At 44.0% G+C, this 22,953-nt stretch overlaps 1 protein-coding gene across 2 annotated transcripts; it reads left to right on the top strand.

Annotated features, from left to right (window-relative positions):
* The first annotated feature begins 2,279 nt into the window (after nt 1-2,279).
* On the top strand, nt 2,280-15,187 carry QTRT1 (queuine tRNA-ribosyltransferase catalytic subunit 1). Of its 2 annotated transcripts, none has more exons than XM_075855455.1 (10): nt 2,280-2,542; nt 4,625-4,693; nt 7,208-7,346; nt 7,582-7,660; nt 7,755-7,870; nt 8,584-8,722; nt 9,435-9,510; nt 11,069-11,178; nt 11,302-11,386; nt 14,470-15,186. In XM_075855455.1, exons 1-10 carry the CDS (start codon nt 2,318-2,320, stop codon nt 14,620-14,622), a joined length of 1,191 nt encoding a protein of 396 aa, XP_075711570.1. In that variant the 5' UTR covers nt 2,280-2,317; the 3' UTR covers nt 14,623-15,186. The 2 variants fall into 2 exon arrangements, with proteins under 2 accessions (XP_075711570.1, XP_075711571.1); XM_075855456.1 differs by lacking the exon at nt 2,280-2,542 and adding an exon at nt 2,550-4,541 and having other exon boundaries at nt 14,470-15,187.
* The last annotated feature ends 7,766 nt before the right edge of the window (nt 15,188-22,953 follow it).

Here is a 22,953-nt window from a genome sequence, read left to right as displayed (position 1 = left end):
TGGGGGCACAGAGGATGTTATTATTATAGGGCACTGTGTACGTCATTATGGGGGCACTGAGGATGTTATTATTATAGGGCACTGTGTACGTCATTATGGGGGCACTGAGGATGTTATTATTATAGGGCACTGTGTACGTCATTATGGGGGCACTGAGGATGTTATTATTATAGGGCACTGTGAACGTCATTATGGGGGCACTGAGGATGTTATTATTATAAGGCACTGTGAACGTTATTATGGGGGCACTGAGGATGTTATTATTATAAGACACTGTGAACGTCATTATGGGGGCACTGAGGATGTTATTATTATAGGGCACTGTGAACGTCATTATGGGGGCACTGAGGATGTTATTATTATAGGGCACTGTGAACGTCATTATGGGGGCACTGAGGATGTTATTATTATAGGACACTGTGAACGTCATTATGGGGGCACTGAAGATGTTATTATTATAGGGCACTGTGTACGTCATTATGGGGGCACTGAGGATGTTATTATTATAGGGCACTGTGTACGTCATTATGGGGGCACTGAGGATGTTATTATTATAGGGCACTGTGAACGTCATTATGGGGGCACTGAGGATGTTATTATTATAAGGCACTGTGAACGTTATTATGGGGGCACTGAGGTTGTTATTATTATAGGGCACTGTGTACGTCATTATGGGGGCACAGAGGATGTTATTATTATAGGGCACTGTGTACGTCATTATGGGGGCACTGAGGATGTTATTATTATAGGGCACTGTGTACGTCATTATGGGGGCACTGAGGATGTTATTATTATAGGGCACTGTGTACGTCATTATGGGGGCACTGAGGATGTTATTATTATAGGGCACTGTGAACGTCATTATGGGGGCACTGAGGATGTTATTATTATAAGGCACTGTGAACGTTATTATGGGGGCACTGAGGATGTTATTATTATAAGACACTGTGAACGTCATTATGGGGGCACTGAGGATGTTATTATTATAGGGCACTGTGAACGTCATTATGGGGGCACTGAGGATGTTATTATTATAGGGCACTGTGAACGTCATTATGGGGGCACTGAGGATGTTATTATTATAGGACACTGTGAACGTCATTATGGGGGCACTGAAGATGTTATTATTATAGGGCACTGTGTACGTCATTATGGGGGCACTGAGGATGTTATTATTATAGGGCACTGTGTACGTCATTATGGGGGCACTGAGGATGTTATTATTATAGGGCACTGTGAACGTCATTATGGGGGCACTGAGGATGTTATTATTATAAGGCACTGTGAACGTTATTATGGGGGCACTGAGGTTGTTATTATTATAAGACACTGTGAACGTCATTATGGGGGCACTGAGGATGTTATTATTATAGGGCACTGTGTACGTCATTATGGGGGCACTGAGGATGTTATTATTATAGGGCACTGTGTACGTCATTATGGGGGCACTGAGGATGTTATTATTATAGGGCACTGTGTACGTCATTATGGGGGCACTGAGGATGTTATTATTATAGGGCACTGTGAACGTCATTATGGGGGCACTGAGGATGTTATTATTATAGGGCACTGTGTACGTCATTATGGGGGCACTGAGGATGTTATTATTATAGGGCACTGTGAACGTTATTATGGGGGCACTGAGGTTGTTATTATTATAAGACACTGTGAACGTCATTATGGGGGCACTGAGGATGTTATTATTATAGGGCACTGTGAACGTCATTATGGGGGCACTGAGGATGTTATTATTATAGGGCACTGTGTACGTCATTATGGGGGCACTGAGGATGTTATTATTATAGGGCACTGTGAACGTCATTATGGGGGCACTGAGGATGTTATTATTATAAGGCACTGTGAACGTCATTATGGGGGCACTGAGGATGTTATTATGGAGGCATTGTGGATGTCAGCACGATGAATATCATTATGGGAGCATTGTCCTTCTCATTATGGGGGCACTGAGGATGTTATTATTGAGGCATTGTGGACGTCATTATGGGGGCTCACATTTATACCAGCTTTTCTCATCATGGATACCCTGTGCACAGCCATCAAACTACCAGACACAGGTTGTACCCAGGAGTATGATGCGCCGGTGTTGTAGAACTACAGATTACAGCATAGCCTGCCCTGGCTTACATTACAGAGTTTTGTAGGCTTTTAATAAAGTTGCAGTAATATAACCTTGTTCTAAAGTTCAATAATATAGACGCTGTAACATTTTCAATAAAGTTGTTTGAAAAAAAGTTCTCATCTCGCAGTTACTAGGACGCTGGAAAGCAAAACGTCGTTTCCGACTGTCAATGGGAACATGGCGGCGCCCAAGGGACACGCGTTACTTCACCGGGTTTTAGCAGAATGTCCGATAACAAAAGCTCGGGCCTGCGAATTGATATTACCCCACGGACCGGTGAAGACTCCGGTGTTCATGCCGGTGGGAACTCAGGGCACGATGAAAGGAGTCACTGCCGACCAGCTGCGGGATCTGGGCTGTGAGATCTGCCTCGGGAACACCTACCACTTGGGGATGAGACCTGTAAGGGACGAATAGAGGGATAATGGCTCTGAATTGCGGGATGTGTTTGCTGCAATATAAGTCCCAGCCTGTCCTTATTACTGTCTAGGGGACTACAATTCCCAGCAAACCATTTCTACATTCAAAGGAGTGTCCGGTCTAATCTAATACATCTATATCACTGTATAACTAACTAAAAGTAATGCAACTTTCTAATACACTTTTTGTATCTTAATTTCTCTTCATTTTCAAGATCTCTTGCTGTCAGTGAATGGAAATATTGTTGACATACAAAGGTTGAAAACCAGTCCTGACAATGAAGGAAGCTGCAGAGCCATTGGCTCAGGGGAGAGCAACTTCTCTGCTTGTCACATACGTCACCGTTTTCACCTGTAACTGGGTGTATATGAAAGCTAACCAGCTAATATTAAACTTCTTTTCATGGGGGGGATTGTTAAAAAAAAAAAACAGCAATTCCGCCATTGTTCTATTACAAAGTTTTTTTAATCTTTCTTTTTTTTTTTTAAACCATACGTTCTTCTGATCACTTATATAATGCTTTGATATACTTTTTATACCAAATCATTATTATGTGTCGTGGATATGCCTCTGGCGTGGCCTAATAGGCAAATAGCCAGGAGAGGCCTAGGGGGTCTCTTTTTTTCTTTTCTTAGCCCATCGGTGGCCGGCAATCGCATTTGTGGTCTGCCGATGGGTGACAGAGGGAGCCCCCCCCCCCTCTGAAGCCACTTCGATGCTACAGTCGCTATTGACCACGGCATCTAAGAGGTTTTAGCGGCCGGGATCGGAGGTAATTCTGGACACTGCTGTTCAGACAGCCGAGCAACCGCTCCAGCCCGCACGGGACATCGGTGCAAGACATAGACTTGGCTGCCGTGAAAAAGCATATTGGTGGTCACTAACAGGTTAATAGCCTAAATACTAAAAATGTTATCGTGGTTTACCGGACAGACCCTGAGATCCTCTTCCGAAATCACGTCCGTGCGTGGTGTTGTCCCCGTTGAACTGGGTGCCGAACCTGTTACTTAAAAACGTGCAAATTCAGGTGCCTCTTGACCCATTCCTTGTGGTCAAAACCATGTGGTGTGTCTCGACCAATCAGATTGAGATGCACTTTAGTTTACATACGACACGCCCTGTGAATTTGTGTGATGATGGGATTTAGATAGTAGATTCCGTATAAAGAGAGAGGCTCATCCCAGACATTGGTGGCCTGTCACTAGGATATGCCACCAATGTCCAATTATCTGGCTTCTGATTGCCGTGACCCCCGTCAATCGCTAGAACAAACTGGTAGCAGCGCCAGGGTAGCAGTGTGCCACTTCGTCTGCTGCCAGCTCCACTTTATTCTTTCAGTGCGGGCACATGGACAGCCATTGGAGACCATGGCAATCTACGCAGCCCAAGGGAGAAAGCCGAACAGAGTAGATAGCAGACCTATAGACTACCCTAGTGCCGCTGCCAGCTCGTTCTAGAGATTGACGGGGTCACTGATCAGACGTTGGTGGCATATCCTATTGATATGCCACCAATTTCTGGGGTGAGCCAATCCCGTATTGGTGTCATGAAGACAACCCCTTTTTCATAGGCCTATGGACGTCACAGAGGAATGTCCCCCCTCTATGTGTCAGAGCGGACACCCACCAACAAACTGCTGCTCTTACTAAGGCGGACCCGCCACCTCCGGGTATTACGTCATTGGCAAATAATTTGATATGTAACACTACATTTCCACCGCAACCCGGATTCACAGCGACCCAATGGCCTCATTTGTCAAAACAGTCTAACAGAAGACACGGCCTTGTTGCCTATAACAACCAATCAGAGCTCCGTTTTCATTTCTTAAAACTGCTCGGGGAAAATTAAAGCTGCACTGTGATTGGTTGCTGTGGGGCAACAAAGAACGTTTTGATCATTGAGGCCTAGTGGGTGGTGTTAACCCTTCTGTTTACCGGTAATGATCGACCTCCCTGTATGGATGATGGTTCAGCGGTCACAGGTGAACATTGTTTTTATTGTTCGTAGTTCGCCCTCCCTGTACGTGATTGGATATCACTTATTCTTGTTATTTTTCTCTGTCAGGGTCCGGAAATAATGAAGAAGGTGAACGGCCTGCACGGTTTTATGAACTGGGATCGAAACCTTCTGACGGTAAGTTTGGAGAGGAAGTAGTGGTCTAAGTCTATGGTAGAGATGCCCAACTGGGGGCATGAAGGTTGGCATTCATGGTAAAAATCGCATGGTCACTGCAACGCTATCTCAATGATAATGTGACCATTGCAAAAAATCCAGCGCAATCCGTTTTCTTCCATAGGGTAGCACTAAGGATGCATTGCAGACATCCCAAGATTTTACCCCCTTGTCTTTTTATGGTCGCGGCTGAATGCAGTGTGTGGCCCTCAGGGTGTAGTCATGGGCCAGGTCTACCACCTTGAGGTCTAGTTCCTTACTCTAAAGCTAAACATTAGTATATGAGGGCAGCTTTACCATACCTGGGGGGCTCAAGGATCAGAAATGTTGGGTTCTGACTTCTCTGATCCTTTATTCCCTGTAAGATAAGCGGCATCAGATTGTTTGGCAGCTGCTTATCTCCCTTTATCATTACACATGGCTCATGAGCATGCCGGTTTATGTGGAAGTTGAGATATGGTGCTACAGGGAGACTTTTTGTCTCCAGCCGCAGTACTTTGAGCTGCATACATCATGGTGCACTCCTGTGGACTGCAGATGTCACTTGTTAAATTTGGAAAGTCGAGCTACAAAAAGTTTTCCTGGAGCTCCAGCCTAAGGCCAGTAATACGGAGAGATTGCAATGATTAATACAGTTTAAAAGTTCATCAAATTTCTAATATTCTTTGTGTTCCAAATGTTTCATTTTCAGATCTCTGCTTGCTGTCAATGAATGGAAAGATTCTTATTCATATCCAGAGGCTGAAACATGTCCTGACCTACATTTGCTTACAGCTGTGTAGGCCAAATACATTTGCAACACAAATCTCTCTCCTGTCCTGATAGTTTGTTACAATGTCTTAGTGCATGTAAAATGTATCAGCCTGAAGTCCAGACTCTATCTCACCGAGTATTGTCTACACTGGATCCCATTGTACCAAACCATCATCTGTGAGAAGTATTAGGGTATGTGCACACACACTAATTACGTCCGTAATTGACGGACGTATTTCGGCTGCAAGTCCCGGACCGAACACAGTGCAGGGAGCCGGGCTCCTAGCATCATAGTTATGTACGACACTAGGAGTCCCTGCCTCTCCGTGGAACTACTGTCCCGTACTGAAAACATGATTACAGTACGGGACAGTTGTCCTGCAGCGAGGCAGGGACTCCTAGCATCGTACATAACTATGATGCTAGGAGCCCGGCTCCCTGCACTGTGTTCGGTCCGGGACTTGCGGCCGAAATACGTCCGTCAATTACGGACGTAATTAGTGTGTGTGCACATACCCTTAGACCGGGTTTTCAGCCTCTGCATGTCAAACAAGAATGATTCCTTTCACTCACGGCAAGCGGTGATATTGAAAATGATGAGGCGTTGAAACAAAAAGTGTCCTCTTTGATTTGTGGCAGTTAATATGGAAGCCAAGGTGCTCTGCGAAGACGTAAGACCCATTTACACGCGCAAGTAATCGGTCGGATTCCAGCGCCAATGAGCGATTGTGCACAATAATCGCTTCATGCGATAGGTGTAGCGACTGATCGGCTAGCAATAAAACGCTCGTTGATTGTACAACTAATTGTTTATGCGGACATAAATATAATCGTGGGCCGCGCTGACATTGCGGTATGTAAAAGTGAATTGTCTAATAGCAGATATGGGACATTAAATAGGGATTGTGAAGACTATAACGTGTGTAAATACTTGTCTAGAATTGCTATACGATCACCCACAGCAGTCGTATCGAAAACCACTAATACGACTATCTGATCGGGTAAATGGACCTTTACGCGGTGTAGGAGAGCTGGCAGATCTGCCACCCTCCCCCAAACATCAGGACAGCGAGGGTTAATGGCTGGAAGTAACCTCTGCTTGTCCAAAATGCATTATTACTTCCGTCCTCTGCTATTTTTGGGGCCGGGGCTGCCCCTGTCATTGACCTCTATGGAGAGCAGCTGTCTGACACACAGACGTGTATATCCATGGAGCTATTGCTAATCGTGACTCTATAGCGCCACCTATTACACTACTTTCTTACTAGAAATGAACACATTGTTTCAGCCTATTTAAAGGGGTTTTCCGGGACTTTCCGGAGAATTAGATTTGTGGGGGGCTGTGTCTGGTATTTCAGCTCAGTCCCATCACTTGAATGGAATTGAGCTGCAGTACCAGGCACAGCCACTACCGATTCACAATAGAGGTCATTGACTTCCTGTAAGGCCAGATTCACGTGAAAAACTTCCATTTTTCAAATCCGAGTTGCACCCGTGCTGGTCCCGTTTTCACGGATCCCCATAGACTTGAGTCTATCGAGGGATCCGTGAAAACGGAAGAAAATAGGACATGTTCTATTTTTCCACGGAAACAACGGACGTCACAAGGACCTATTCTACGGTCGTCTGAATGTGTCCTAAGGCTGAGAATAGGAGGGAGCGAGGTGTCAAAATAACAGAAATACACCCATAATAATCCTTGACTTGTCTTATGTGGGGCAGGACAGCGGTGGCTTTCAGATGGTGTCATTGGTGGAGCTCTCCAAGGTGACAGAAGAAGGTGTGCAATTCACATCTCCGTATGATGGGAAAGAGATCCTCCTGACTCCGGAGAAATCTATTGAGATCCAGAATGCATTGGGTAAGCAGCGTCTTCTCATCGACACAGATAAGGTCTTAAAGGAACACTCCAAAAGTGATAGTAGTTTATGCCTAGTGAACGCCCTGAGGGGGTGGGGCATGACACAGGGATTCTCTCTTTGGTGTCCTTTAAACCCCTGTTTTTATGCACCAAATGCCGTTTTGTGTATACAGCTCTTGTTTATCTCTGTTCTTCTATTGCTTATCCGTTTCTTGTCCTTTGTCTCTTCGCTCAGGCTCTGACATCATGATGCAGCTGGATGATGTGGTGAGCAGCACCATCACAGGTCCTCGTGTGGAAGAAGCCATGTACAGGTCAGGACAAGGTGACTCTCACACTTGCATTCATTCACATCTATAACTATATAGTGTGTAATGTTTGGGCACCTTTGCCGTTTTATGACTTCAGATCCATCCGCTGGTTAGATCGCTGCATCACCGCCAACCAGAACCCGGAGAAACAGAATCTGTTTGCCATCATTCAGGGAGGTCTGAACATAGAGTTGCGCAAGAAGTGTTTGGATGGTATGTTTACTATCCCTGCATAAAGAGGCATGTCATTTACTTAGACTTTATACAGCCTGTATTATAGCCAAGAGCTGCATTCACAATTCTGCAGGCTTCAAAGCTCAAATCTCCCAGCAACCCCTGCTGGCTAATTGGTATTCTTGGTAGGTTAGTATTTACAATGGGCTCTGTAGGTCAAATGAATTCTTATTGCATTATAGGAGCCCAGCTAAGCTGTTAGGGGTGTGTCTGTCAACAATGTTGTTGACTGTTTGCAATAACAACCTGCAGAATTGTGATTGCAGCTCTGGAGTATTATATAAGCTGTAACTCATGATCACTACAATATACGTTTATGTAGACATAACGGTAGGTTGCCCTAACACCTGGAGGTACCAGGTACTCCTGGCATAAGTGTGGCCCATAGAACTCTGCAATTTTAGATGTTCCTATTTCTTTATGGTCGACGTTGACTAGGAGATATCTCATCACCTGAGCCAGTTGGTTAGATATCTACCTTTACTTGGACCACATGAGTAGTGAACGTCTTCGTTCCCTTACAATTTCGAGCCTTTTTGGGCCTTACCTGGATGGGGTGCCTGTTGTCTCCTCTCTTCTTGGCTAAATATTAGTATTGAGCCACGAATCAGATTTACTTCTTCAAGGCATTACATGAAATCTAAGAAAATATACCTGTAAATAGTCCTCATGGCACTTAATCACTCTTCTAGAGATGACCAAACGGGATGTTCCTGGCTTCGCCATTGGCGGCCTGAGCGGAGGTGAGGAGAAGGACCACTTCTGGCAGATGGTGACTCTCAGTACTGACCACTTACCCAAGGACAAACCTCGCTACCTTATGGGAGTTGGGTAAGGAGCTCCACTATGTCTGAAGATGTAGGAACATTGGCCTTTAGTTGATTTCTTCACACTCTCCCTTCTTAGAGGTTTTCCAGGACTTTAATATTAATGACCTAGGATAGGCCATTAATATTTAAACAGTGAGGATTTGACCTCTTAGTTTAGACTGGCACAATGCGGTACACATGGTTGTGGCCTAGCCTGGTACTGCAGCTCTGTGCCATTTCATTTCAATTGGGGTGAACTTACCAGGTACAACCGCCCATATGGACAAGCCTCTTTTCCTATGTAAACAATTAAAGGCACGCAGCCCTAGAAGAAGCACTGTGGCCCCTTCATTTTTCTGATCGGTTGGACCCCCACTGATCAATTGTTGATGTCTTTCATAAGAGACCATCGATATTAAAGACCCTGAAAACGCGTTCTTTTAACTTTTCCATTCGTGTTCTTGATTTACTACATTTCAAGGAGCACTTCTTAGATTCAGAAGCCTATAGCTCTGTCTTATCAAAAAGTGAAGTATTGGCACCCCAGTGCTCCTGATGTGCATAGGGTGTCCATACATAGGCAATTGTCAACCCTGCCTGAGTATGGCGGCCTTTAGCTTGTCTTGTCTACTTTTAGACTGACAGTACTCAGAAGTCTGTTGTTGTGGATGCAGGAGGATTATTAATGAGCCTCATCGCTCCTCTTTAATATATATATATTTTTTCTCCTTCAGATACGCCACAGATCTGGTGGTATGCGTCGCTCTTGGTTGTGACATGTTTGATTGTGTTTTTCCCACCCGGACAGCCGTAAGTATCTGTTGTAGCTGCTGTATGTATTTCTATTGAAACGAACATAGCAGGAGAAGCTAGCTACTTCCTCCCTTACTGATATCCCCATTGTACTACACTTCCCAACATTCCTTTATTTTTAAGAAAGCTATAAAACCATGTAAGCTTTATTGACAATTCAATAGGATGAGGACTACGATCTACCTGACACATTTCTGACATCTGGTCACTGATACCATTTCATGTTTCACGCACTACAGAAAGATATGAGGGGGTCCTCTTCCTGCGATTGACTACTAGGGAGATCCATGAGTGGTAGTCGAGAGAACTGATTGGGTGACCGCGTGACCGATAAAGCAGCTCCATGAAATCTAATATGGCTCACAATGACTGGAAGATAGCTACTTCCTGTTATAGAAAATGAAGGCAGGAGAAGTCTGGTTTCAGGAGCAGGGTCCAGATTTTTTTTTTTTAGCTGGAGATACTCTTTAAAACATTTGGTTAGCGACTGTAAGAAAGTGACGATAATGTTGCTTGCTAGCAATCTCCAAAGATTGCTGCAGACTCAAGTGAAATGTAGCACCTTCTAGATCTGTATGTCCGTGAATTAAATTACTCTTGGATAATAAAGGCTCTGCGGATGTCAGACACGTCCTGAGTTTCAGGAATATAAACTCGCAATGTGTCAGAGGCTATGATGCGGACTATGGGGTTCAGACACTTTAGTCTTCAGGTGTTGTATGGATTCGGCTCCCCAAGTAATTGTCTCATCTTTACCCCCCAGTGGTATTATTTGTTCTCAATGAATTAAAGCGACCCTCCGGTCTCAGGACACAATTGTAAATGTGATGGGGTATATGGAGTAATGTTAGCTGGTGCCCTATAGTTGCCCCTATGCCGTGGATCTGCCATTTTATGGTCCCCTTTGTGTTTTCTCACAATGGCCACAGCACTTTTCAGACTGACTCCCTCTGTTCACGGATTGTACGGAACTGCTCATGTGTTCAGCTCTCGCCAATCCGAGAACAGCGGGAGCGTCTCAGACTCGTAGTGTAAAAAGCTCTGAGGCCATTTTGAGTCAGTATTGAGGGGACCCTAAAACAGCGGATCCACGTCAGAAGGGCACAACAGGAGGGCACCAGGAAATATCACTCCATATACACCTTCATATTTAAAATGTTGTCCCGGGACTGGAGGATCGCTTTAAGAGGTGTCGTTTCTACTACAGAACATCATAATAAATAACTCTGCTGCTGCAGAACATCATACTACACACCTTTGGCTTTTGTTATACGTACCTGCTGCTGCAGAACTTCAGAATACAGACCTCAGCTGCTGCAGATCTTCTATATGATTAGAATGAGGAAATTGAATTGCATTGAAAAAGGGGTTCTGCAGCAGTTGAGGTATTATAAGGGATCTTGTACCTCCTACTATGTTACAAAGAATATTTGAAGTGTCTTTGGAGTGGTTCTATTATGTGGTCACAGAACTCCCTGCAGTAGCCTTATCATTTACTGAAAGCCGCATTATTACATATATTGATATATATTTTTATCTATTTTTGTATTTTTAGAGGTTTGGTTCTGCGTTGGTTCCATGGGGTTCTCTACAGATAAAGAGCAAACCGTTTGCCAAAGATTTCCAGCCCATAGACAAGGACTGCAAATGCCCCACGTGTCAGAGGTAACACGTGATAATGCTCTGGTGTAGAGCCGGTTATTGTCAGTAAATGTAATAAAAAAAATAGATATATAGTTATTCACTGCGCCAAGATTAATATCCTTAATTAGTTTATTCTCTTTATAGATATTCCCGTGCTTACATCCATGCTCTATTCAAAAGTGATACAGCAGCGATGCATCATATTACAATCCATAATATTGCTTACCAGGTATGTAGAGACGGTGAATATATGTATACGGGGCCATCTACAATGTGTGGCGTGAAGTCTGCTCCTCCCACCATAAGGCTACAGGCAGTGGCGGATTAAGTAAACCATGGGCACTGGGCTGTTCCACAAGCTTGGGCCCTCCTTCTCCACCACCGCCCTGCCACGCCTTGTCTATATTAAACACCACCTTTCTGTGCGAGCATTGACAAATGAGTGCTACGATTTCCCCTTGTCAAAGGGCTGTGTCCCTACATACTGACAGTCTCCAACCATCGCTGACAGTATCACACTGTGTAGGGACACATCCCCCTGACAAGGGGAATGGTAACACGCATTTGTCTATTAGTCCTGGGTACACAAAGACTTTATGTGGAATATAAGGATTTCCGATAACAGACATGTCAGGAGAGGTGACAGATAAATGCAATTTCTCACAGGAGATGTCTTCACTGATGGGTCGTTCTCTTTTCTTCTCCATCTGACACAGACCGTTATGGCGACTTCTCCTGATGACTGCAGAGTTTCCTGATGAGAAATATTTTCCCCTTGATTCTGTAGCCATTTTCAGCATCTATAGCAACATAAAAATTCAGACATAAACACCATAAATTGTCTTATACCCCAGACCCCTAAGCAAATTAAGACCCAGGCCCATACATTAACTCAAACCAATAAATTCAGTCCCCAAGGGGTAACTAAACTTTTAAAAAACATTTGGCGTGTCATAGTAAGAGTGATGTGTCAGAAGTTTTGATCGATGGGGGTCCCAGCATTGAGACCACCACCGATCACTAAAACAAAGCAGCGGGAGTGCTCGGGTGAGCGCTGTTCCACTTCATTTCTGATTGTCTTTCCTCGGCGCGGTGTACGGACTCATAGACTTTCTGTTGTGCCCATACACCGCATGCTCGGCTATCAGAGGAAAGACGATCAGAAACAAAGTGGCACAGCACTCACCTGAGCGCTTCTGCCACTTTGTTACAGCGATTGGTGGGGTCTCCGTGCCCGGACCCCCACTGATTGAAACATTTGACATGTCACTATGACGTAATTTTTTTAAAAAAGTTTCGTTAGTTACCCTTTAAGCAGTCAGACACCCCTCCCCAGTGCATCTGACTGACTGCTGAGTGCCCTATGGGAGGGTCTAAGCGTCTGACACTTAGGGCAGATTTACACGAGCGTGTGCGTTTTGCGCGCGCAAAGACACTTAACAGCTCCGTGTGTCATCACCATATGATGCGCGGCTGCGTGCCTTTCGCGCAGCCGCCATCATTATGACACTCTGTAGCACGTGGTGCTTTTCTGTTTGCAATCATAGTTTGCCTGCTGTTGCGTAAATCACGCACGTCCCTCGGAGGTGCCTCCGTGTGGCATGCGTGATTTTCACGCACCCGTTGACTTCAATGGGTGCGTGATGCGCGAAAAATGGAGAAATATAGGACATGTCGTGAGTTTTACGCAGCGGACACACACTGCGCAAAAATCACTGACAGTCTGCACTGCCCCATATACTTGCATAGGTCCGTACGACACGCGTGAAAAGCACGCGCATTGCACGGACGTATTACACATTAGTGTAAATCCGCCCTTATGGTTCTGGGGGGGAAGGAGTTATTCCCCTATAGAACCCTCAACAGTCAATCAAACGCTCTGACCCCCCCCCCCGCAGTATAATAACTACTGAGGGCTCCATGGGGGAGATTATACTGCAGGGGGGGGGGGGGTTCTGAGCATCTGACTTACTGCAGAGGGCTCTATGGGTGGGAAATTATTTTGCACACAAAAAATGTGAAATTAAACACCCTATATACAATTCACACTAACACCACACATTATATATTCAAACCACACACACTACACGCACACACTATACAGACTTACATTATAGACACTATAAACACAGCACACACTATATACACAGCACACACTATATAGACTTACATTATAGACACTATAAACACTGCACACACTATATAGACTATATACACAGCACACACTATATACACAGCACACACTATATAGACTTACATTATGACACACACACACACACACACACACACACACTTACCACAGCCTCTTCCTCTGCGGTGCTTGTCTCTGGCAGCCTCCAGGACCTTAATCATGTGACTGTGACGTCACCACAGGTCCTTCACCCCCTAGTTTTAGTTTTGCCGTTATCAGGCAGCTGCTGGAGATTTATACAGGAGGGACAGTGCACAGCTACACAGAGGAGCTGACTGTCAGGAAGACTCCAGCACCTGCCCATCACAATCTCTGACAGTCTGCTCTCTACAGCTGATGTGCTGTGCCCCTGTTCCCTGGCCGCAATTGACTCCCCCTGCACATCCCCCCCTCCTCCTCTTCATCCGCACGTGGGACCGATGATCACTAGAATGTGGCCGGCAGCAGCCCTGGATAGTTTTTTTTAACTTGTGTGCGGTTTGGGCGGCTATGGGCCCCCGTGCAGCCTTGGGCCCCGGGCGGCCGCCCGAACCGCCCATATGAGGATCCGCCACTGGCTACAGGGACAGTCGGGAGGAGCTATGTGACATGAAGTCTGCCCCTCCCACCCCAGGGTGACACAGACAGCACGGCGGAGGTATGTGACATGGAGACTCCCAGCATAGGGTGGCACAGGAAGGAGGAACTATGTAACATGGAGTCTCCTCCTCCGACCACAGGGTGACACATACAGGAGGCAGGAGTTACGTGACGTAGTCTTCTTCAAACTCAGGGTGACGGATAGAAAGGAAGAGCTATTTGACATGGGGTCTCCTCCCAGCACAGGGTGACAGACAGGAGGGAGGAGCTATGTGACATGTCTGCTCCTCCCACCACAGGGTGACATAGACAGCAGGGAGGAGCTATGACATGGAGTTTCATCCTCCCACCACAGGGTGACATAGACAGCAGGGAGGAGCTATGACATGGAGTTTCATCCTCCCACCACAGGGTGACACAGACAAAAAGGAGCTATGTGACATGGCATATGCTCCTCCTACCACAGGGTGACTGACTGGAGGGAGGAGCTATGTGACACGACATAGGAGGGACATAACCTATTTTCTCCTTTCTTTCTCTAGTTGGAGCTGATGCGCTCGGTGCGGGATAGTATTCTGAATGGACGTTTCCCTCAGTTTGTGAAGGATTTCATGAGAACCATGTATGGCACAAAGGACAAGTACCCACAATGGGCCATAGATGCCTTAAAAACTGTCAGTATTGCCTTAGAGTGACCACCTGGGTGATATAAAATACCTACATTCCTTCTCCGGGATCCTTCATCTTCTCACAAGGACATGGGGATTTCTTACCTGGAAACAGTTATCCAAAAAGAGTAGCGCCCTCCAGCGTTGCTTGGCACTGCCATCTCTGGAGCAGACATGCCTGTGGAGCGCTCTATGCTCCGTACTATGTGCCCAGTCCTGAAGAGGGTTATTTCTCCATTTTATACAATTGTAGATGTTTTAATATATTTCTCCCTAGTTTTATTTTTTTTTACAATAAAACATATGATGATCGCATGCGCCAGATTTAGGGTTATGTTGACTCTTTTAGGTCCTGACTAGAGATAGGAATGTCTTCTATATAAAGTCCAGTACATATCGATCGACTTTTAGGGTATTTGGACTTTGGGCTTCTTCTCTTGCTGGTGGTGACCTCCTGTTTTAGTCCATAGACAGTGGGGGAGATCTATAAATAGTGTCTGGGGGGTATAAATCGTTGTAAATTGTGCTGATTATCTCAAAAATGGTGCATGTGGCATGATAAACTTGGCACAACTTGCTCGTTATATTAGACCGATTTTTCTATACATAAATCTACACCAGTATTTTGCACTAAATTTTTTTTTTTTAAAAACAACAACTTTTGACTAGTCTGTTTTCTTCGGTGGCGGTTCGAGCACTGAGACCACCACCGATTGCTAAAACGAAGAGGCAGAAGCACTCGGATGGGCGCTGTGCCGCTCCTTTTCTGATCGGTTTTCCTCGAAGCGGTAGACTTTCTATTGAGCCCCTTCACCACTCCAAGCAAAGCCGATATGTAACGAAGCGGCACAGCGCTCACCCAAGCACTTCTGCCGCTTCGTTTTAGCGATCGGTGGGGGTCTCCGTGCTCGGCCCACCACCAAACAAAACTTCTGACATGTCACTATGACCTGTCAAAAGTTTTTTAAAAATGTAGTTACCCTTTAAGTTTGACATATTTTACTGCTTCTCTTAGTCACGTCCTTTTTTGGTGCCAGTCATGTACTCCTGTTACGATAGAATTCTGGTGCATTTTGCTTAGTAAGTCTCCCCCAGTATGTTCTGTGGTACCCATTGGTTAAATGAAGGCTGCGTGGGTTGGACTGTCTTAGGCAATATTGGGGGGGGGGGCGGGCGGGCGGGGGTGTTTCCTATGTCTGTATCAGCATTTCTTGCTTTGGGATTGGGGAAGGGCACTCTATATGTGGCACAAGCCTCATTTGGTGGTCGTTCGGATGTAATAGAGTGGTCTGCAAAAGAAAATATCAGCATGTCTAACCTTGGTCTACAGCAGAAGAAAACCATAGAAGACACCACTCCTGTGGGCTAAGATCAGGAAAATTACCATGGGCGCATGCCACCAAAACTGCACACTTGAGGATTGGAAAAATGTCCACTGGCCTAATGAGTCTTGATTTCTGCTGCACTAGGCAGATACTAGGGGTCAGAATTGAGAGGAAACCACATCCTACCTACCTTGCGGTGGTGGCGGCGGCGGCATAGTGTGGGGAAGGTTACACATTAGATCCTTTAACCCCTTAAGGACCCAGCCTGTTTTGGCCTTCAGGATCCAGCCGATTTTTTTCAAATCTGACGTGTTACTTTATGTGGTAATAACATCGGAATGCTTTTACCTATCCAAGCGATTCTGAGACTGTTTTCTCGTGACATGTTGTACTTTATGTTAGTGGAAAAATTTGGTCGATAAATTTGGTATTTATTTCTGAAAAACACCAAAATTTTGAGAAAATTTGCATTTTTCTAAATTTAAACATATCTGCTTGTAAAACAGATAGTAATACCACACAAAATATTAACTAGTTAACATTTCACATATGTCTACTTTGTTTGCATCGTTTTTTTGAACGTTCTTTTATTTTTCTAGGACGTTACAAGGCTTAGAACTTTAGCAGCGATTTCTCATATTTTAAAGAAAACTTCAAAAGGCTATTTTTACAGGGGCAGTTCAGTTCTGAAGTGGCTTTGAGGGCCTTATATATTAGAAAGTCCCCATAAATCACCCCATTTTGAAAACTGCACCCCTCAAGGTATTCGAATCCACATTCACAAAGTGTTTTAACCTTTTAGGCGTTTCACAGGAATTAAAGCAAAGTAGAGGTGAAATTTACAAATGTTATTTTTTTTGCCGAAATTAATTTCTAATAAAAAAAAATTTGTACCACAGAAAGTTTTACCTGAGAAATGCAACTCAATATTTTATTGCCCAAATTCTGCAGTTTTTAGAAATATCCCACATGTGGCCCTAGTGTGATAATGGACTGAAACACCGGCCTCAGAAGCAAAGGAGCACCTAGTGGATTTTGGGCCCCCTTTTTTTTTAGAATATATTTTAGGCACCTTGTCAGGTTTGAAGAGGTCTTGTGGTGCCAAAAGTTACCCCATTTTGGAAACTACACCTCTCAAGGAATTTATCTAGGGGTATAGTTAGCATTTTGACCACACAGGTTTTTCACTAAATATATTGGAATTAGTCTGTAAAAATTAAAATCGACTTTTTTTCTGAAACAACATAGAAGTTTTTAATATTTATAAGGAATAACGAAGAAAATGCACCCCAACATTTGTAAAGTAATGTCTCCTGATTACGACAATACCCCATATGTGGTAATAAACTGCTGTTTGGACCCACAGCAGGGCTCAGAAGCGAAGGAGCACCATTTGGATTTCTGATTTTGCTGGAATGGTTTTCGTTGCCATGTCGCATTTGCAAACGCCCTAGAGGGACTAAAACAGTGGAAACACCCCAAAAGTTACCCCATTTTGGAAACTACACCTCTCAAGGAATTTATCTAGGGGTATAGTTAGCATTTTGACCCCACAGGTTTTTCCCTAAATATATTGGAATTAGTCTGTAAAAATTAAAATCTACTTATTTCTGAAACAACATAGAAATTTTTAATATTTACAAGGAATAACGAAGAAAATGCACCCCAACATTTGTAAAGCAATGTCTCCCGATTACGACAATACCCCATATGTGGTAATAAACTGTGGTTTGGACCCACAGCAGGGCTCAGAAGGCAAGGAGCGCCAGTTGGATTTTGGAGTTCTGATTTTGCTGGAATGGTTTTCGGTGCAATGTCACATTTGCAATGCACTGGAGGGACCAAAACAGTGGAAACCCACCAAAAGTGACCCCATTTTGGAAAAACCTTCAAGGAATTTTTCTAGGGGTATAGTGAGCATTTACACCCCACGGGTCTTTTGCAGAGTTTATTAGAATTAGGCAGCGAAAATTAATATCAAAATTTTTCCACTAAAATGTTGCATTTTCTCTTTTTCACAAGGGATAAAGGAGGAAAAAAACCAGCAGTTTTTATAAAGCAATTTCTCCCGAGTACGGAAATACCCCACATGTGGTCATACGGTTTTTCATTAGAAATTAATTAACCCTTTCAGGACTGATCCATTTTTTGCTTTCTTATTTTAGATTTTCACTCCCCGCCTTCCAAGAGCCATAACTTTTTTATTTTTCCATCAATAGAGTGGTGTGAGGGCTTATTTCTTGCGGGAGGAGCTGCAGTTTTTATTGGTACCATTTTTTGGTACATAAAAAGTGATTACAAATTTATATTACATTTCATTTTTAGAGCTAAGGTGACAAAAAAAAACAGCGATTTTGGCGGTTTCAATTATGATTTTTTTTTTAAGGTGTTCACCGTGCAAATTAAATAATGGTATCCGTAATAGTTCGGACTTTTACGGACGTAGCGATACCAATTTTGTTCATTTTTTTTACATTACTTTACAAGAAAAATAATTCTTAATTCTTCTACACATTTTATTAGTCCTCTTAGGGGACTTGATCCAGCGATCATTGGATCGCTGGTACAATACACTGCAATACTAATGTATTGCAGTATATTGTTATTCTTACAGGCTTCTGTAACAGAGCGATCGCTGTTCCTGTCCGTTAGTCCCCGGTGTCAGCTGTAATACACAGCTGACGCCCGCAGCATATGGAGCGGGCTCAGCACGTGAGCCCGCTCCATACATCACCCCCGCATCATGACGTGCAATTAAGTCGTAGTGCGCAAAGGGGTTAATGCACATCGGATGATTCAAATTGAAAATTGCAATTTTCCACTGATATGCCATTTTCGTGCATAATATGTTGTGCCCAGTTTGTGCCACAGGAAGACAAATACCTCATAAAACGTTAAGCGGGTTCTGCCGGGTATGGCGATGCCATATATGTGGGCGCAAACTGCTGCTTGGGCACGCTGCCTTGCTCAGAAGGGAGGGACGCCATTTTGCTTTTGGAGCGCAGATTTTGCTTGGTAGTAGTTTTGTTTGGGGTTTTACTGGTATTTCAGTTTATAATTTGGGGGCATGTGTAATCTGTGCGGAGAACATCAGGGCATAATAAGAGGGTATAATAATGCAGCAAATAAATAATCCGCAGATATGTGGCCGGTGTCGCACTGATAAATGGCGCCCGATCTTATCCACTTTTGGAACACTCTGCACATTTTGCATAGCCATATTCTGGGAGCCAGAACTTTTTTCTTTTTTCACCACCGGAGCCCTCTGAGGGCTTATTTGTTGCGGGACAATCTATCGTTTTCATTGGTACCATTTCGGGGTACATGCGATTTTTATTTTTATTTTTTTATCACTTTTTTTAAAGTTTTTTAGTTTATTTTTTTGCGGCGTTCACTGTATGCTATAAATGACATTTTTACTTTATTCTGCGAGTTGGTACGGTTACGGCGATACCAGATGTATATAGGTTTTTTTCCTTTTTTTAGCGTTTGCACAATAAAATCACTTATTTATAAAAAAAAATAAATTCTGTGTCCCCATATTCTGAGAGCCATAATTTTTTTATTTTCTAGTCAAAAAAGCGGTGTAAGGGCTTGTTTTTTGCGGGACGGATTGAAGTTTTTATTGGTACTATTTTTGGGTACATTCGACTTTTTGATCACTTTTTATTCTTTATTTTGGGAGGGGTGGTGACCAAAAAATAGTGATTCCGTCGTAGTTTTTTATTGATTTTTTTTTGGGTGTTCATCGTGCGGGAAAAATAATATTTTAGTTTTATAGTTGGGGTCGTTACGAACACGGTAATACCAAATATGTGTACTTTTTTAACGTGTTCATTTTTTTCATAGGAAAAAAAATCATTTTGTGTTTATAGAACTTATAACTCATTTTTACACTTTTTTTTTATTTTTTTTAAAACATTTATTACTTATTTTTACTTTTTTTACTTGTCCCACTAGGGGACTATGAGACTTGCAGCTTTGATCGCTGCTAGAGTACATTACACTACACACGTAGTGTAATGTACTCCTAACTATCATTGTGACGTAACAGTCACTCTGACAGGAAGCCGAGGAGGACCGGCCGGAGGCTGTTCCTCCGAGGCTTCCGTACATGGCAACCCGGAGGTCATTGTCTAGCCTCCGATTGCCTTAACAAGCATCGGCAGTTCCGTTGTGGGGGCTGCCGATGTGCTTCAAACCACTTAAATGCGTCGCCGCATTTAAGGGGTTGATTGCCGTAAGCAGCGGCGATGGTCCGCTGACCGGCAAGACTGATGTGTCAGCTGTCAGCGCGAGCTTGTCACGCTGTGTTTACACAGAGTGAAAGTTTGAAATACTGCCGAAAATGAACGTCATGGTGCACGATCTAGCAGCCGACCATGACGTTAATTTTTGTCATAGATCGGGAAAGGGTTAATACCAACTGAGCATTGTTTTTGCCACAGTCTACCTGACCACGTGAGTAGCCACGGTCCACATATCTTCTAATGACTAGCTTTAACAGGATTAGGCTTCGTTCACATCTGCGTCAGGACTCCGTTCATGGATTCTGTCAGAGCTTTCCGTCAGGGGAACCCATGAACGGAATCCAAACTGAAACCAAGCATTTTGACGAACGAATTACGTAATCGGCGACCGTATTCATTCCGTCAAAACGACGGAACCCTTGCACAACTGAGACAAACGGAAACCATTTGCACCGGATCCGTCACCATTGAAATTAATGGTGATGCAAGCAGAAACCTAAGGTTTCCGTTTGTTTCAGTCTGGGTTCCTTTCTGACGGGAAGCTCCGATGGAACGCCAGAACGGAACCCTGAGGCAGATGTGAATGAAGCCTAATTCTCCATAGCACACATCATCTCATAGGTCCATGAATGTGTCAATGTTTGCACCATTAGGTCTCAGAACGGCAGGGCAGCGCTGTTAGGGTATGTGCACACACACTAATTACGGACGTATTTCGGCCGCAAGTCCCGGACCGAACACAGTGCAGGGAGCCGGGCTCCTAGCATCATACTTATGTACGATGCTAGGAGTCCCTGCCTCGCTGCAGGACAACTGTCCTGTACTGTAATCATGTTTTCAGTAGTAGTTCCACAGAGAGGCAGGGACTCCTAGCGTCGTACATAAGTATGATGCTAGGAGCCCGGCTCCTTGCACTGTGTTCGGTCCGGTACTTGCAGCCGAAATACGTCCGTCAATTACGGACGTAATTAGTGTGTGTGTACATACCCTTAAAACCATGCCACGAAGAATTTAGGCAAAGGATTGAGGTCCTCTTATTTTGTTGCTGGTACATTCCTATAATAAAACACTCTACTTTTATTTTCTTACCAGGTTTTCTAGCTTTCCACTCTAATTACCATAAATGAGGCAACAAATTCAATTCACTTTAAAAACTAATAGGCGGAATCACAGAGAGAGAGAGAGAGAGAGGAGATAGTGGGGCTATGGGTTTTATATGAAGATGTATAGATCTTAAAAGAGAAGCAATGTTTTGCCATTTACATGCTGTTAAAAACTGATCCAGTGAAGAGTTACATTTACTTACATAGTATGGCGCCAACTGGTGTTCAAAGTGTATAGCAATGTGCACGTCCACCTAATCAGCTGAGTGCTGTTGGACACGCATGCTCAGTCACTCTCCCCACAGCCAGGTCTCTGCATAGTGATCCTCTGTTCACTGCAGTGCAGCCAATAGAAATAGCTTTCTGCCCTACTTGTCAGGGAAGGAGCAAAGCCTCTGCTAAGTAGCCAGGCAGTATCAGGGAAGGAGCAGAGCCTCTACAGTCGCATGACAGTATATCTGTGAAGGAGACTACTGCCAGAAAAGTAAGAAGGGACTATATTGTTAGCTGTTAAAGGGGCCCCTCCCCAAGCAGCACAGACTAGCAGCAGCACCAGGAGGGACATATAAAAGCAAAAAGTAATGAAAAATACTTCAAATCGCGTTAAAACGCATTTTAGAACACCTAGTACGAAAATGATTCTTTGGGTAACGTCTTTTAACAGCATATTTTCTATTTGCACTCTTGCAGCCTACGTGAACCACCACTTCCCTCTTATGCTTTCAGAGGCTCTCTGTGTCTTTTCAGTACACCGTGCCAGGTTTACATTGTTTATACCCTGTTGGTGCTATATAAATGTATTTAATGTACACGGCTCAGGAAGCCTACAATTACCAGCATAACCTGCCACTGGCAATCAGAACATACAGGAGGCCGGGGCTTATAAATAGCTGCCGAGCCACAGGTCCTCCGAACACGCTGCTGACTCATTTTATCAGCTGGATGTATGGATCGCTACTTGGGCCAGATCTTTTTATATCTTCAGTGTTGGATCCGTGGACCAGGGTTCCAGAGACAATCCACTTGAGCAATGAGATGTCATTCAATCAGTTTGTCGATAGGGGGCGCCAGCGCACCGTTGGAAAATGCTTTATTTTTTGCTGCAAAACTCCTATAAATATTATTTACCCTAATAATAATCATTTGTATAGATTCCTCACTATTATCCTGGGGTGGGGAGGAATATGGCGGTCGAAAGGTGAATGTCTGCTTGTTATTGGGTCTGTTTTATATATATACCGAGATATTCGAGAATTTCAGCCTCTACCTGTTGCTCATTAGTTATTTCTCCGCATCCATCTTTGGCTTTTAATATGATCTCATTCTGTCAATCAAAGCCCCCCTCCTTGAGTGATACATTGAGGTCGGGTCACCCTGTTTTGTCTCTCTCGCCCCGCATTGTCTCTGTAGTCACTTGGGTTCAGAACCAATACTCCCTCTGTTATTCCTGGTCTGTCTCACTGCAGTAAATTGCATTTCTTGGCTATTTCTTTTCCTCTGTGTCAGCAGTCACTTGTTATGTATTTTACTGCGGGATTGGGTTTAATTTCCTCCATTCTTTGCAGTCTCTTTCCAGCCGCACTACTTTTTCCGTTTTAGCAGTCACTTGTATACAGATCCTCTGTCTCTTTTTTTCATAGCAGTCTCTTGTATGATATAGGCTGTCTTCGTTGTTTTTGT

Source organism: Rhinoderma darwinii, chromosome 3, assembly GCF_050947455.1.
Source record: "Rhinoderma darwinii isolate aRhiDar2 chromosome 3, aRhiDar2.hap1, whole genome shotgun sequence".
Taxonomy (NCBI): Eukaryota; Metazoa; Chordata; class Amphibia; order Anura; family Rhinodermatidae; genus Rhinoderma; species Rhinoderma darwinii.
This window is presented reverse-complemented; position numbering and strand designations above follow the sequence as displayed.